The 17043-nt window shown below is 52.6% G+C and overlaps 1 protein-coding gene across 1 annotated transcript in view; it reads right to left on the bottom strand.

Moving 5' to 3' along the window:
• Positions 1-106: 106 nt before the first annotated feature.
• Positions 107-17043, bottom strand: part of ANKLE2 (ankyrin repeat and LEM domain containing 2) — a 27877-nt gene continuing 10940 nt past the window's right edge. Inside the window, exons 3-13 of the mRNA XM_024120900.3 lie at positions 14807-15013; positions 13618-13811; positions 13351-13539; positions 10631-10753; positions 8762-8828; positions 7394-7566; positions 6148-6254; positions 3900-4090; positions 2962-3601; positions 2284-2415; positions 107-1977 (exon numbers count right to left, since the gene is read on the bottom strand). Coding sequence (XP_023976668.1) covers positions 1827-1977; positions 2284-2415; positions 2962-3601; positions 3900-4090; positions 6148-6254; positions 7394-7566; positions 8762-8828; positions 10631-10753; positions 13351-13539; positions 13618-13811; positions 14807-15013 — 2174 coding nt within the window. The 3' untranslated portion in view covers positions 107-1826. The remainder of the gene's footprint in view (positions 1978-2283; positions 2416-2961; positions 3602-3899; positions 4091-6147; positions 6255-7393; positions 7567-8761; positions 8829-10630; positions 10754-13350; positions 13540-13617; positions 13812-14806; positions 15014-17043) is intronic.

Consider the following 17043-nt stretch of genomic DNA (forward strand, 5'->3'; position numbering starts at 1 on the left):
CAAACAAATGGAGAAATAGTCAAAGAAGGCCTAGACTTCAGAAAACAGGAGCAGCAGTCTGCAAAATAAGGGCAAATCACTTTAACTTCCATCTGAATATTTACAAAAATATATAGGACGGCATGGTCAAATTTTAGAGAAAACAGATCATCACTATGACTACATCTGTGTTCTGATTTCTTTGAGAATAGAGATGTCTTTTTAAAATGCCATTTGGGGCTTCCCTGGTGGTACAGCGGTGGAGAGTCCGCCTGCCGATGCAGGTGACACGGGTTCGTGCCCCGGTCCGGGAAGATCCCGCATGCCGCGGAGCGGCTGGGCCCGTGAGCCATGGCCGCTGAGCCTGCGCGTCCGGAGCCTGTGCTCCGCAACGGGAGAGGCCACAACAGTGAGAGGCCCGCGTACCGCAAAAAAAAAAAAAAAAAAAAAAAAAGCCATTTGGTTTTTAGAACAGAATGTATTTTTCTGTCTTATACTTAAGTCGTCTACTACACAAGTGAAAACACCCTGCGTAACAACCTTTTGAATTTTAAAATCCAAATCTTGGTTCCCGTATTCCTGACCTGTCTCTCGTTATCGTGTGAAAGAAGTAAGTTTTTGGTGTTTTTTTTAAACATAAATTTAAATTCAGAATATTTACAAATAAAAAAATCTCACGTCTACTTCCTATCACTGTATATTCTCAAAAAGTAAGTTCGGGAAAACCAAAAGTGATTTACAAAAGGCACTGAACTCCGCAGAATCGTTATAAGTTTTCACTTTGGATCAAACACTGGCAGTGTCCCCAGAACACCGCTGTGAGCACTCGTTGGTGACACCCAGAGAAACAGCCCTCAGCTCGGCTGCAGCATCGGGCCACAGAAAGCTCTGTGCGCACAGACCCTACAGCAGGTCCAGCCAAGGGGGAGGGACGACAAACTGCTCTAAAGGAGCTGGGATCAGATACGTCCTCCAAAGTAAAGCTTGCTTTTCTGTACCAACACGCAGTGCTATTTCAAAACGCAAATCCAACTGAAATGCGTTCTAAAATATGGGGTACTTTTCGAAACTAGGCAGTGACTTTCAGATTATTTTATTACCACTGCACTGACAGCTAAATAAGGTGCACTGTGAAAGGTCAAGTGCTGGTGAAAAAGAACACACCTTCCAGTGACTGCTGGTGAGGGAGCTGTGTGTGACTGACTTATTTGCATGACTCCCAACGGCTCGATTTTTTCCAAGAGAAAAGCTAGTTTCATCCTCTGGTCACTCATTTAAGTGACTCAACTTGTAAGTGTCACTGCAAGTCTCCAGCACGTTGAAGGCTTGTTCACTCCTGGATGCCCACCTCGCCGCTGTCTAACCAGCGGGGCCGACCAGCAAAGCAGAGAGGCTTTTCTGTCACGAACCAGGAAGTCAAAGGCCCTCCCCAGCAAAGAAAGAGGCACAAAAGTCGCCTGTGTTTTAGGAACACAGCTGAAGTGAGCACAGCTACAGTCGGGGGACGGGAGCCCGCGGGGCACCCCGGCCTCTCTGGCGCCCTCCTGTGCACCTGGGGCAGCTAACGAGCCTGTCGCCACCACACTGACGCTTTCCAGATAATCTGCGTCTTGCGTTTGCTTTCACCCACTTCTCTCCAAATGTCAGAAAGCTACATTTTATACAGAACATCTGCATTTTCTAAAATTCTTTTACCCTCTAAATGAGGATTGATAAATTAATCAGAATATATTCTTTCTTTGGGTGAAACTTTAGCAACAAACACATTACCTTTCTTTTTTCCTTTTTTCCTTTTTTTAAAAAAAACCCAAAGAACAAGCTGACAGCCCCAGCAGCGCGCACGGGCCCTACAAGGCGGCGAGCTGGGCCAGGCGCGCCGTCCGGTGGAGGAGGCCCCTGCGAGCGGGGCTGTAGCGCCCGGGGCTGCCGCCGCTAGGAGGGCCACCGATGTCCAGCAGCTGAGACTTCACCTTCCCTTTCAGCGAGGGGCTGGGCCAGCTGAGGAAACCGAGAACGGGCGGTCAGCAGGGACGGCGGGACGGGGTGGGGAGAGCGGAGGCCACAGACCGGAGCTGGTCCCCGACGCGGGGACCGCTGGGGCTCCGGGAAGAGGTGCCTCCCACGTGACTGCAAGCTCACACTACTGCGTCCCGCACGAGGGGCGTGGGACCGGAGCGGAAGCCTGGCTGCCCCGCCCCGCCCCCCTCAGCTCTCAGCAGCACCCCTTCTGCTCTGCCACCCCCGGCCACGGGGCGGGGGGCTCCCCCGTGAACCTGGCGACACCGTCCGCCGGGGCGCGGGTACCTCTGTCTGTCCGCGGGCGAGTAGCGCAGCACGGCACTCCTCCACCTGTGCAGGGCCGGGTACTGGTGAGGGTCCACGTCCGCACAGTCCAGGGCCGCCAGAACATCGCGATCCAGTTTTGACGGCTCTTCCCTAGAAGGCGCGAGAGAAGCAGAACAGCCGTGACCACACACGCATCCGGCACCACCGCCCCCTTCAGAACCAGCAGGGCAACAGAGGCGTGTGTGAGGGCCCAGCGGCGCCACCGCAGGCTCCGGCGGTCGGGCCGAGATCCAGGCAGCGGGGGGACGCACTGCCCGCTGGGAGGAGACTCCGGCCCCGGCCCTGCTGGGAAGATGCACTCTGCGTACCCCGCTCCCGGATGATGGAGCGGGTGGGATGGGCCATCAGCTGGGCAACTGAGACCGACCCCAAGACGACCTTTCTTCCTAAAACAAACTAAACCCACAGGGCAGCTCAGTGATTGTGGGAGGCACAGCGGCGGCAAGGACGCGTGAGCGAGGAGGCCGCCGCCTCCCACCGGCCTGGAGGCCACCCGAGGAGCCGCAGACCCGCAAGGGAGACGGAACCACAAGTGCCCGCCAGGCAGGCCAGGGTGGGGGGGACTGTCCGGGAATCACGCGGTGGCGCCCGTGCCCACTGCCCCTCGACGTTGAGTGCGTGCTCCCGGACTCGTACCCAAAAAGGAAGAGGCTCTGGACGGGCTCCTTCGAGGCAGGGACCCCCGAGGGCTCAGAACCGCCACCGTGACGGGCCTCTTGCGTGGGACTGTCGGGGTCCAGGCACATGTCAGCCGTTCCAGCTGACATTCCGTGCTCTGTCCTTCCTTGGTCATTCCCGAGTGTGTCAGCAGCAAGAGGTCCTAACGTGTCACCTTCTGCTGTGTTCACTCTTGATGTCAGGATCCTCTTATCTCTAGTTTTCACAGTTGGACCGGGTGTCTTAGAAAAGCTACTTTCTAGATTCTGCAAGTTCAGTTGATCAAACTCCGCGGTCAGGCCGGAGACAGGCGACAGGAAGGCCTCCTCCCCACTCAGGGCCCTCGGCCTCCTCCCACCCAGGGCCTTGCCGTCACTCGGGGGGCTGCAAAACCCGTTTCTGCTTCTGCGGGGACTGGTCGGGGCTGAGGCTTCTGTGAGGTCTGTCTTCTGCTCCAAGGGGAGGATGTCACACCCCGAGTCTCCAAAAGCAGCCACCGTGGGCTGGGTGTTGTTTCGAGCTGTGTTTTGCCGGTTTTTGATCTCTTCCAAGCTCATGTCATCATCTTCATCTAGAAACGCCCTCACGGAGATGGAATTGCTGCACTTCCTGTGATGGCCTGTGAGGGAGACGGTATGGATGGGGGCTGTGGGGTGTCACCCCGCACAGCGCAAACCCTGTGACGAGTCACTCCCGCATTCCAAGCCTCCTCCCTCCTCAGATTCCATGACACAAAACCACTTGCAACATGCCTTGGGAAAGGCAAGCAGGAGCCCGCAGACAGAATTCCAGGCTCCAGGCCCAGCTGTTCCCCCTCACAGGCAGGAAAAGGAGAAGGAAGCCGGCTGGTTGCCACGGATGTGGCCACAGGACGGGCTGCCAGTCCCGCCAGCCGCGGACGCACTGCATGTTCTTACCGAGGGCTGAGGCGTCCTCCTGCAGACAGGCTGCATTTTCTCCCGTGTCTTGTTGGGGCTTTTTGCCCACTTCCTGCTGGGTGAGATATTCTTCTAGTTTTTGCAGGCCCGCCTGGGAAGACAGATCAACAAAACAGCCCAGAAAATCCCAGTATTCGACCCAGGGATACCCCAGCTCATGAGCCAGCTGCCTGTAAGAATAAAGCAAATTAACCAATTGTGAGACCAGAAGAACAACTCACAGAACTGACTAAACAGAAAAGGGCCATCTGACACTGCAAGTGCCAAAACAGCACTTGCAACCTTGGCTACAATTCCATTTTACCCTAAATTTGGGGCTGAATTAGTGCACTCCACTTCTTGAAGCAGCGCTCCCTCACGGGGTAAGACCATGTTACAGAGCAAGCCAAGGTCACGGGGAGAAAGGAGACCCCGGCCAAAGTGGACCGCTCACACCTCACTCACGAGACATCAAAAAAAGGGCAAACGGTAAAACTCCACTAACAGAGGACATTTCGGTTCTCATAAAACTGTACAAAGTCGGAGATGATTCTGGTTTGGGCCAGACGTGAACATTTAGAGGTCCTTTTTCACTTTCAAGTCGTAAACCTAAAGCTGGGCACGTATTTTGAGAAAAAGTTCTAAAATGATTCAATTAAGCTTTATTTGCTCACACTGTAAATTAGCTTCTTAACTGTAGAAAACACACTTTTCAGGGGCTTCTTTCACTAGGAGCCTCTGGCCACGCCCCCTCTTGTGTTTGATCTTCTCCTTGGCTGTGCGGCACCTTGTCCCACACACACTGTCATGCCCCTCGGCCACCCCACCCCCGGGAGGGACTGTTTTAACGGAGACTTTTTGCTGCACAAGCTGCAGGGGGCACGTTCGCAAGGAATTAGACCTTAGTGCAAAGGCCTTAAAAGTCTCCAGTCAATGCTTTCTGGGAACTAATGTTTTGAAAGCCCCAGTCAGCACACGAGGGCACAGCACACGAGGTGACACCAACACTCGGCCCTCTGTCACTTCGTGCCCTTTAAGTACCTTCCCACTCTCTCGATGCCTCTCTCCGGATCAGACTTCCTGACGCTGTGGAAGAAGCCCGCTTTCTCTCGAGGCGGGGTTTTCCAGAGTCGGCGAAAATCTTCCGCCTAGAACAGAAGTGTGTTTGAGCTGCGCTAGGCACCCACGTCACCAGGCAGCCCTCCCCCACCAACCCAGCGTGGGCAACATGCCCACATACCCTGGAGCTAAGGGGCCGTGGCTGCGTCCCGGTGAGGCCAGGAGGGACCCTGGCAAGGCCTGGGCTGGGCTGAGGGTCAGAGCTGCCCCAGGAGGCCCCGAGGGAGACACTGCAGAGCTGTCACCCCGAGGGCCTTGCGTCGCCTTCCCATCACACGACAGGAAAATAAATATTTGTGCTTTCCGTATTTCATGCAGCTGAATCTAATCCTAACATTTTTATAGTTTCAGGGAACTAACTATCGATAGTTACAACTTTCTTTTACGAGGAAAGATTATATACAGGTCAGTGTATTAAGTACCTCAGTCTGGAAGGTGAACACCAGAGTTTGCAAATGGAAGTTTCCTAGTGACAGTACAAATCCAAGGACCCTGGAATGGACAGCCTAGCCACCTGGGCAATATGGTGTGCGAAGGGCCATGGACACTTGGGGGAGGGGAGTCAGGTGACGCTGGTGTGAGGAGCGTTAGTCCAGGTAAACCTTGCTTCTCGGAAGCACGGCTCATCACATACCCACCCTGGCTAATAAAAACAGGGTCAGGCTTCCCTGGCGGCGCAGTGGTTGAGAATCTGTCTGCCAATGCAGGGGACACGGGTTCGAGCCCTGGTGCAGGAAGACCCCACGTGCCGCATTTGCTCACACTGTAAATTAGCTTCTTAACTGTAGAAAACACACTTTTCAGGGGCTTCTTTCACTAGGAGCCTCTGGCCACGCCCCCTCTTGTGTTTGATCTTCTCCTTGGCTGTGCGGCACCTTGTCCCACACACACTGTCATGCCCCTCGGCCACCCCACCCCCGGGAGGGACTGTTTTAACGGAGACTTTTTGCTGCACAAGCTGCAGGGGGCACGTTCGCAAGGAATTAGACCTTAGTGCAAAGGCCTTAAAAGTCTCCAGTCAATGCTTTCTGGGAACTAATGTTTTGAAAGCCCCAGTCAGCACACGAGGGCACAGCACACGAGGTGACACCAACACTCGGCCCTCTGTCACTTCGTGCCCTTTAAGTACCTTCCCACTCTCTCGATGCCTCTCTCCGGATCAGACTTCCTGACGCTGTGGAAGAAGCCCGCTTTCTCTCGAGGCGGGGTTTTCCAGAGTCGGCGAAAATCTTCCGCCTAGAACAGAAGTGTGTTTGAGCTGCGCTAGGCACCCACGTCACCAGGCAGCCCTCCCCCACCAACCCAGCGTGGGCAACATGCCCACATACCCTGGAGCTAAGGGGCCGTGGCTGCGTCCCGGTGAGGCCAGGAGGGACCCTGGCAAGGCCTGGGCTGGGCTGAGGGTCAGAGCTGCCCCAGGAGGCCCCGAGGGAGACACTGCAGAGCTGTCACCCCGAGGGCCTTGCGTCGCCTTCCCATCACACGACAGGAAAATAAATATTTGTGCTTTCCGTATTTCATGCAGCTGAATCTAATCCTAACATTTTTATAGTTTCAGGGAACTAACTATCGATAGTTACAACTTTCTTTTACGAGGAAAGATTATATACAGGTCAGTGTATTAAGTACCTCAGTCTGGAAGGTGAACACCAGAGTTTGCAAATGGAAGTTTCCTAGTGACAGTACAAATCCAAGGACCCTGGAATGGACAGCCTAGCCACCTGGGCAATATGGTGTGCGAAGGGCCATGGACACTTGGGGGAGGGGAGTCAGGTGACGCTGGTGTGAGGAGCGTTAGTCCAGGTAAACCTTGCTTCTCGGAAGCACGGCTCATCACATACCCACCCTGGCTAATAAAAACAGGGTCAGGCTTCCCTGGCGGCGCAGTGGTTGAGAATCTGTCTGCCAATGCAGGGGACACGGGTTCGAGCCCTGGTGCAGGAAGACCCCACGTGCCGCGGAGCAACTAGGCCCGTGCGCCACAACTACTGAGCCTGCGCGTCTGGAACCCGCGAGCCACAACTACTGAGCCCGTGAGCCACAACTACTGAAGCCCACGTGCCTAGAGCCCGTGCTCCACAGCAAGAGAAGCCACTGCTACCCACAACTAGAGAAAGCCCACGTGCAGCAACGAAGACCCAACACAGCCAAAAATAAAATAAAAATAATAAATTTAAAAATAAATAAATAAATGTTAAAAAAGAAAGAAAGAACAAGGTCAAGACACTTGTTTCTCCAGGGAAGTTCTGAAGCCTCACTGACAACTCCCTGGGGGTCCTGGTCTCCAGGACCAAGCACAAAGCAAAAGGCTGGAATAACCCAGCATTCTGGTGGGATGGCCAGGAGCTATTCCAGAAGCTTCCACAGATGCTCACCTTGGACGGACTCAGGGGCCCTGCAAAGGCTCGCAGGGTCAGAATGGGGTCTCTGGGGCCACCTCCACTGTGGCCAATGTGAGAGACCTCGCCCATGTGGTCTGAAGACCACAGCTCCCCGATCACGGGAGAAGACGTGTCCTCTGCCCTCAGGAGGGGCACGTAGTAGTGACCTGGGAAAGGAAACACACCAGGGCTGGACCATTTGCGTGGACAGCCCCGCACCCAGTGGACGTCAGGCACCTGGGAACCAGCCTGAGAAACAGCGCAGTTGCTACCCCATGGGCTCTGCACGCGAGTCAGCGATGCTAACAGTAAATAAAAGGCCGCCACAGCTCCGGAGCCAAAGGACCCGGGCAAGAGGCCAGTCCACGCCGGACTCCTGCACATAACGAGCCCCGCGCTCTTCCTCTGCGGGGAAGTAAAAGGAAGGAGGTGGGGCGGGGGGTGGGGGGGCGGCAAACACCTGCTCACCCCCAGGCCCTTACGAGGCAGGACCTGTGAACCAGAGCGGCGGAAGCCGAGCTGGAGGAGCATCACACGGAAACACGTTTTGCCCCGCCCCCCAAGCTCGCTCTTCTGTTTCGTACGTTACAGTTTTGTACCATGAACACCCGTCTCCAAACAGACCTAGAAACACAACCTGGAAAGAAGAAAGGCAGCGAGGCCACAGGGATGGGGCGGCAGGAGAGGACCAGAGACATCGGGCGAGCGACAGTGGAGGCCGCCGGGTGCCGCCGCAGGCCTGGCTGACCCCTGCACTAAACGGAGACCGGGGGTGTCGGGTAGGAATGGCAGCCGAGAGAGAGAAGTAAGGACGGGCAAACGGGAGGCCAAAGAGCCTCGAGCATCCGTGGCAAGGCCATCCAGCGAGCGGGACCAACTCCTCAAACTGCCCGGAAACAAGGCAGAGGAAGAGCTGGGAAAGGCCTGCCGCCCCTGGCTGCCTTCGCGCCCCTGTGGCCTGCGAGCCGGAGCTCGGGTCCAGAGGCGCGAGGCCCCGAAAGCCGAGTGGGAAGCGCTGCCCCGCAGGCCACGGTCTGAAAGGCCCTCGGCCTGGAGCGCGGCGACCCGGGGCGGCGAGGCCGCAGGGGCGGGGGACCGGCTGGCCGAGGGGCTCCAGGCAGGCCCCTCCCGCCGCCCCGCAGGCTGTGCCCGAGGAAGAGGGCCGCGGAGGTCGAGGGCCAAAGCCGTGAGCAACAGCCAAATGACAGACAACTCGGTTGCCCAGCAACGGGAGGTGCAACACAGGGTAACTCGGAGGGTCCCAGCAGCCCCCGCTTCACTCCTGCACGCGAGGCCCGGCCTAGACGCCGCCCAGGACTTCCCCACCGTGGGCCGCACCTCGGGCACCCGCCCCCCACTTACCCTTTAAATAGTCTCTAATCCGCTCCTTCAGTTCCACAGATTTATTTTTGCTTCTTTCACAAATAACCTATTTTAAAAAAACAGAGTACATGAACGCTCTAAATCTGATTTATCACATCTTCTTATCGTTAAAATGATTTCATAAAGGCAAGTTTTAAAGTCAAAGAAACAAAGATAGTATCCTAATGCTGAGTATTTATAAAGCCCACAATAAAAAATGTGTGTTGAACAGTGTAACCCTCTTCCTCGTCTTGTAAAGGCTCTCAGGGGCCAGGACAAAGAAGAACAAACTCCGAGATTACAGGTGACTTTTACCTTCTTTCTTCATGCTGCTCTACGTTTCCTAATTTTCTGCAAGGAAAGGAAACCTTAAGGTGCACCATCAAGTCAGAGCCGAGATGCAGACACGCCCGCACCTCCGGTCTGGGCACCTCGCTGGCTAGGAGCCTGGTCTGCTATGGTTTGGCTGGGTTGACATACAACTCCCATCTAACACGAACACAAGTTTTATTCTTGCGACGACAGGAATCGATGTTCTCAGCCATTAGAGAACTGTGAACATTTTAGCTAAAAACAATAAAAAAAACCCCAAAAGAACCAATAACCTTAAAATAAGAAGGAAGGAACCACAAAATTACCACCTCCGGCCAGCCTGTGACAGAAACAAACTACAACCGCACAGTGGACCCTTCAAGTAGTGCAAGTATTTTCTTTTAAATTCTGTAAGTGATTGTGAGAGATGTCCAACGCTTTAAAAACGTGTTACCAAATAGCACTTTATATTGAGAAAATATACATACACATGCACACAAAAAGTTGAGTCAGATTTATGCAAAATAATGGTAATTTCTGAGTTGCGGAATTGTCCGGTAAATTTTATCCTTTTTATGTGTATTCTAAACTTTCTACAGAAGTGGGCACGACTTACATAATCCTAGCAACTACAGAGAAAGCGTCACTGCCAGAACAGGACCTTACAGGTTCTACTTCCAAAGGGCTGGCAGGTCCAGGCCAGCTCACAACTCCAATGCCTGGTACAAACATCTTCCAGTTCTTTTCAGGCGCACTCTCCTCTCCACCTCACTGCACAGAGGCACCTCTGCCCTCTCTAGGGCACACGTGCTCAACTGCTGACAGATCATGACAAGGCCTGTTTCCTAAGGCTTGTATGGGCCAGGTGAGAATACCGGGGAGGGGCTCAGGACAGCGCCTGGTGCACACTGAGCTCAACACATGTCAGCTACTTTCAGCAGCAGCATCCTCGCCAGCACGTTACCCCACCACCCTCAGCATCTCCACCATCCATCCACCAGTCACCATCAGCCTCACCGTCCCCACCTTCATCACCACCGTCGTCGCCACCACCATCCTCACCGCCGTCAGCTGCATCACCAACTTCATCATCCATCACCACCACCCATTACCATCCTCCTCGCCAGCACGTTACCCCACCATCCTCAGCATCTCCACCATCCATCCACCAGTCACCAGCAGGCTCACCAGCACCATTCTCACCAGCACCATCAGCAGCGTGAGCGCCGCCTCCTCTGTCCTCTCTGACCCTGGTCAGCTCAAGTACTCACAGAGGGAACTTGACAAAAGACAGTGAGCTGTTGAGAACAACCTGACCACCAGTTTCAGGAAAATAAAATCAGCAAACTGAGGCAGTTCACTCCCTCCTGGCTTTACAGAGGCATCTTTTTCACAGAGTACATCTTACTCAACAATTAGGGTTCTAAGATGTGCCACAAGGCAAACGCAGTCACACAGAGCTGCCTGAGTCGTCACAATAGCTGTGATCGCAGACTGTAATTTTATGTATTTTCATTTCTAACACTATGTAGTAATAGCATTTTAATAGGTACTTACATCTTCAGGTGTTTTATCATATTTATTTCTCAGGTTTTTTACAATCAGAGGGTGTGAAGAGAGCACATTGACCACATCTGCATTTCCAAACTTACAAGCAAAATGCAACGGTGTGTCGTAGCCCTGAGAGAGGTGAGAAGGAAGAACGCTTACTTCTTATACACACTTTTTTGTTTCATAAGGTTGCTTTAAGGTAAAAATAGGTATTTAGTAAAACAAACAAACAGAAACACTAAAAAATAAAAGACTATAAAAAGACGGTGCTTTTATAACTGAAAAGCAACTGGCATGCTAGCACGCCCCCACTTTACGCCAGGGCGTGAGCCCAGCACAGCGTCCCAGTGCCTGCGTGTCTAGTGCCTGGGGGGAGCTTACAACAGAGTTAGGGTGCAACCCCTGCTCAGCAAACAGCAGCTTTAACAACTCAGGGCCCTGTACAATGTCTTAAAATCAATGTTCAAAAAGCAAAATGAACAGATGAAGACAACATCCAGATGAAGCAAAGACCACCATCTGGTCTGTACTCCGAACTTTCTCTAGTCGCTAATATTGCAGCAAATGAAACTCTCCCCTCCTGACTTCACGAGGTTTTTCAGTGCTGACCTGCCCCTGCTGGCATCCTTCCCCAGGCTCCCCGCAGACCAGCAGGCCCCCTGAGCTGTGGAGCCACCACCTCTGGCACCTGGACAGCCTCAGGCTCAGAGGCAGCACATCCCAAACAGAACCCGCTCAAGTCCACCTGCGGCCGCCGCACGTTCCAGCCCTCAGGCCCCTCCCTCCGGACGCCACGCTGCATACCCAGAGCTTCTCCCCCAGCTCCCTGGGATCCCAAGGGCCCTGCTGCCCGTGCCCACACTCCCAGCTCCAGCCCCCGCCCCCCACTAGGTGACCCCGGGGCCTTGTGCAAGCAAACACCCTCAGGCCAGCTCCGACCCCCGCTCTGCGCCTTCTAGGGGCATCTCGCTACCTCAACATACTGCCGACACCACCACTGCCTCTCCCCCACACAGTCAGCCGCTGGGGCTCCGCAGGCCACCCAGGCCCTGCCAGCACCCCCAGCCGGCCTTCCACCGCTGCAGACGGCACAGAAGAACGAGCAGAGCTTTGCTCCAGTCAGGCGCTTCCTGGTCCACGGGCTACCTGAGTCGCCTCCAGCCCTGCAGCCCAGGCTCCAGCATCAGCACAGCTCCCAGGCAGCCCCACGGGGCCGGGGCCGCTGCACATCGGGTCGGCCGCGTCCACTCGGCATTCAGGGCATCAGGCCGCAACGTGCGCCCCGCACCCCTTCTTTCCTTCTGGCCACCCCTTCCTCACGCACACAACGTCCTTCTCTAAGCTGCTCCAAGCCCCGCCAACGTGACCCCAGCCTCTGCCCCGTTCCCGCGCGGCCGGCGGCCTGTGGGCCCTCCCGCCACGCCCGGTGACCCAGCTTTTCCTCCACACCACACCCTCTGGGGAGCCCCCGGCCTTGCTCTACAGTCCAGGCGCCTGAAGCGATTCCTACTCTTAGCGCCTCATGGTCAGGGGATGTGACCTGTAACATCTAGTTGCAAGAATTTATTCAGTGGTCTCCGTGGATCCACAGATGCGTATTTTCAGCGAGCACCGCACAGGCATGAAGAGAAGACTGTACTTCCCGCGGGGCACATGTTCCGCACCACGTGGAGGAGCTACACTTCCCGACTGAGCTGCCACACAGCCTTATTTTGTCCACGCTTTTTAGTCTCACCCACTGTGATTTCGTTCCTCTGCCCTACTTCGCACTTACTATTGCTTTCGTGTAACCACCGTCTTCTCTTTTATGCCCTTCTTTAATTTTGCTAGCATGGCCAAATTTATCTCCATTCCCCCTTTCCTTTCTTGTTAATTGAGAAGTTATTCTTGCTTGCAGTTCGGGGCTCGGTGTATCACACTCAGTATGCTACGAAATAACCCAGCAGGCTTTTTTATTCCCTCTCCTGCCTGCCACGACTTCTCAAAGCCCTAGGTTTCTCTCAGAAACAATCCTTGGTTCTCAGCCATCCCTTGGGTTTTCCCTCATATAAACATGTAAAAACTCTTCCGTTTCAAGAATCCTTACTTCAGCCTTGTGCACCCTCCCCACTGGGACTTCCCTGGTTGTCCAGGGGTAAAGAATTCGCCTTCCAATGCAGGGCACGTGGGTTCGATCCCTGGTCGGGGAGCTAAGATCCCACGTGCCGCGGGGCAACTAATCCCGCGTGCCGCAGCTGCTGAGCCCACGCGTCTTTAGCTAGAGAGAGAAAAACCCAATGCCACAACTAGAGAGAAGCTCGGGTGCCACAACGAAAGATCCCACATGCCACAACTAAGACCTGACGCGGCCAAAACAAATAAATAAATAAATGAAATAAAAATTTAAAGAAAGACATATCTAGGACACTAGACTACAAGGCACCAAAACCTTTCTACGTTCTTCTCCCTTTAGCTTTGTGGCACACGTCCACCCTCCTATCAGCTCGGGACTCTCTGAACAAAAGCCAGGAGGGACGTGTCCTGGGGACGGCTCCACCCCAGCTGGGACCCCAGCGCGCCGGCCAGCGGGGTGCACTTCTCACGCGAGTGGGTCTGGGTCCAACCGTATCTTTCTGAGCTCTCTGACCTCAACGAACGCCCATCTCCTCTGAACTGACACGGTGCAGGGACGCGGTAAATAAACACCCAAACACTGTTTCCGCCCTGAGCCCGGCTACGAGGCGCACCACTCTGTCAGGGGTGTTGAGGTACAGGTCCACCACGTAGCAGATGCGTTTCTCCAGCATATGCGGCTCGTCGTCCGGGTACATGAGCCGCATAAACTCGGGGTTCTCCAGCGTCTCCAGGGTCAGCTGGCACAGGGCAGCCTGGTTCTCTTTGGCAGCAACATGCATGACGTTGTACCGACATCCTTCCTGGAACAAAACCACAGATTTGGGGCTTCACTTTCATCACCACAGTCTTGATGCTAACGATGCCGGAAGCAGGCTTACCTGTACGATGGTCGGGTTGTCCCCCGAACCAATCAGATACCGGGGATTACTCCAGATGAGGTCGGAAAAGGTGTCTTCCTCTCCCTTCTCCACAGCTTTCCGGAGTTTGGCAGTGAGATCTTGCGTGCGGGGACTTTTATAACTGTTCGCTCGCTCTTTGCTTGCTGTTTCTGAATCAGACAAGTACAACCCGTCTGTTAAGAGACAGAATTTAAGAACATTTAAGTTCACATTTTCTCATCAGCCACTATGCGCTTCACTGAGGGCAAGAAAAATCTTTCCCACGGAGGCTGACGACCTCCTTGGAGTGAAGAGTAAGAAACAAGATGATCCGCAGCAGACGGATGTGTGTCCCAGCCCGCGGCAGGGAGGGAAGGGCTCTGTGGCGACGGCGAGGGAGGAGGGGGAGGGCACGTGGCCAAGACACCACCCACACTCGCAAGGGACCTTCCGAGAGCCGGGAGCATCCCCAGAAAGGCAGGGAGCCAAGAGGGACTTCTGCTGGCTGAACCACGACACGTGCGCAGGTAGGAAGGCTATCTTGAGGAACCCTCACCAAGTGTGAGGGGCCTCTAAGCGCCCCAAGTCACTCTGGCCTCCGTGAGGTGGCACACAGACTCTCGATCCAGCCAGCCTCGGGAGCAGAGCAGCCGTGAGCCCACAGAGCCGAGGGGACCAGACGAGGCTGGGACGCCGGGGTTTTGTACGATGCCAACAGAAAAGGCCCCTCACAAGACCCTGGTCCTGAGCTGGGAGTGGCGCTGGCCAGCTTTCTGGCTGGACGGTTCAGCTACTGCAGAATCGTCTGCAGCCAAGGAGGTGCTACAACCCTAGAAGGACGTGTAGCTTCAGCAGAGGAAGCAGAAAGGTCTCAGCACCTAAAAAGGCCCTGAACCCAGCAGGCCACAGGGAGCAAGAGTGTGACAAAGCGGACAGAACAGAAGGCGACAGAGGCCCTTTCGCGGCTTCTCCCACGGTCCCCTCAGCAGCTGCCTGACCCACTTGGCCCCTGTCACCTCCATCCAGACCAGCCTACTGACCCACCCTCCTCCAGCCCCTCCATGGCCTGGGCCTCAGCTCTCTGTTCCCAGCAAACCGGGCTGCTCTCAAAGGTGGAGAGAAAGAGGGAACAAAATACCCAGGAGTAAATCTGACAGGAATGCCAGATGCGAACTGCTAGATCATTTACCTTTTAACCCACCACTGCTAAAGAGCGGCACTGTTTTCACAGGAGAAAGTGGTGAAGAGGTTTTGCTTGGAGAAGGGAAATAGTCACAAGTTCCTCTAGCAAATTTCTCTGCATCTTCTCTGCTTGTAAAAGCCTTAAATCGGGATCCTTTGATCATTTTGACAGCTTGCAAGGCTTCCCTCTTGTCTTCATAAACATGAATCCTTTCTGTGTGGGAAAAGCAGAGATGAGTAACTGCAGCCACCGTCACTTAATTCACACTTGAAGCCCTGGGTTTGGTAACTAACGACTGTTAGCCAGTGGTCTGATTTTTCTCTTATTAATATTTCAGATTTTTAACCTTCAAGAAAAAAGGCTTTAGTTAGGGAAAAGAACACAATAAGTTTGATCATATGTATGTACATGGATATAAATGATACATATTTTGTACCTATATATGTAGTTTTTATATCCAAGGATACTATTCCATACTAAAAAATAAAATTTATGGACCAACGATCTAAATAAAAATAATTTTAAAAAGTAAGTAAAAAACTATGACTAGGGACTTCCCTGGTGGTCCAGTGGTTCAGAATCTGCCTTCCAATGCAGGGGATGTGGGTTTGCTCCCTGGTCTGGGAACTAAGATCCCACAGGCCGTGGGGCAACTAAGCCCGTGCACCACCGCTACTGAGCCTGTGCTCTAGAGCCCGCGAGCCACAACTACTGAGCCCACGTGCCTAGAGCCCGTGCTCCGCAACAAGAGAAGCCACTGCAATGAGAAGCCCGTGCACCACAACGAAGAGTAGCCCCCTGCTCGCCCCAACTAGAGAAAGCCCGTGTGTAGCAACGAAGACCGAATGCAGCCAAAAATAAATAAATAAATAAATAAATTTACTTATTTAAAAAAAAAGGTCAACAGACATGACCAAGCAAATCATCAAATAAATACAAATAGACTACACCCATATAAATAAAGTAACTGACAACAAATAGCAAGTGTTGATGAGGGTGTGGAGAAAAGCAAACCCTCCTGAACTGTTGGTGGGAATGTAAACTGGTACAGCCACTGTGGAGAACAGTACGGAGGGTCCTCAAAAAGCTAAAAATAGAACGACCGTGTAATCCAGCAATTCCGCTTCTGGGTATTCATCTGAAGAAAACAAAAATGCTTATTCAAAAAGATACATGCACCCCAATGTTCACAGCAGCATTATCTACAACACAATAGCCAAGATTTGGAAGCAACCTAAGTGTACATCGATGGATAAATGGATAAAGAAAATGTGGTATGTATATATATGTGTGTACACACACAGACGCACACACACACACACACACACACACACAAATACTACTCAGCCTTAAAAAAGAATGAAATCTTGCCATTTGCGGCAATATGGATGGACAAGGAGGGTATTATGCTAAGTGAAATAAGTTAAGACAGAGAAAGATAAATACCATATGATTTCACTTATGTGGAATCTAAAAAACAAAACAAAGGAACAAACAAAACAGAAACTGAGTAACAGATACACAAAACAAACAAGTGGTTGCCAGAGGTGGGTGGGTGGATTAATGGAAAAGTTGAGGGAAATTAAGAGGCACAAACTTCCAGTTACAAAATAAATGAGTCACAGGAATGAAATACACAAGAAAAAAAAAAAAGGTAACAGACCTAAAACAAGACAGAAATTTCCCTTATTTGAAAGACAAAAAGGGAAGTTTAATAACATGCAGTATGGTTGATGGAACAGAAACAAGACGCCCGTTTTCTGTTTTTAGATAGATAAAAATGTACATTCCATATTGCACAGTAGAGAGACTGGAAAAGTTACTCTCTCATCCACAGCGAATGGTAACACCTTTTGGAGGGCAGTAGCCCTCAAAGTTTTAAAAATACATACCTTTTGACCAGACACTTATACTTACCAATTTTATAAAAATAAAAACAATGTACATACAGATATATTTTTTTCTTAAATTTAAATCTATTAAAAATAAAAATAATGTAAATTTATATATATGAATAAAACAGAGTAAGTAGGGTCAGGAATGATACACAAAAGTACTTATTAAGTGGTTACTTCTACAGACTAAGATTCGGTGGGGAGGAAGAAATTTCACTTTTACTTTATAAACTATATATAAAATGTATACATTATAGGGCTTCCCTGGTGGCGCAGTGGTGGAGAGTCCGCCTGCCGATGCAGGGGACACGGGTTCGTGCCCCGGTCCGGGAGGATCCCTCGTGCCGC

This window comes from Physeter macrocephalus, chromosome 19, assembly GCF_002837175.3.
Source record: "Physeter macrocephalus isolate SW-GA chromosome 19, ASM283717v5, whole genome shotgun sequence".
NCBI lineage: Eukaryota > Metazoa > Chordata > Mammalia > Artiodactyla > Physeteridae > Physeter > Physeter macrocephalus.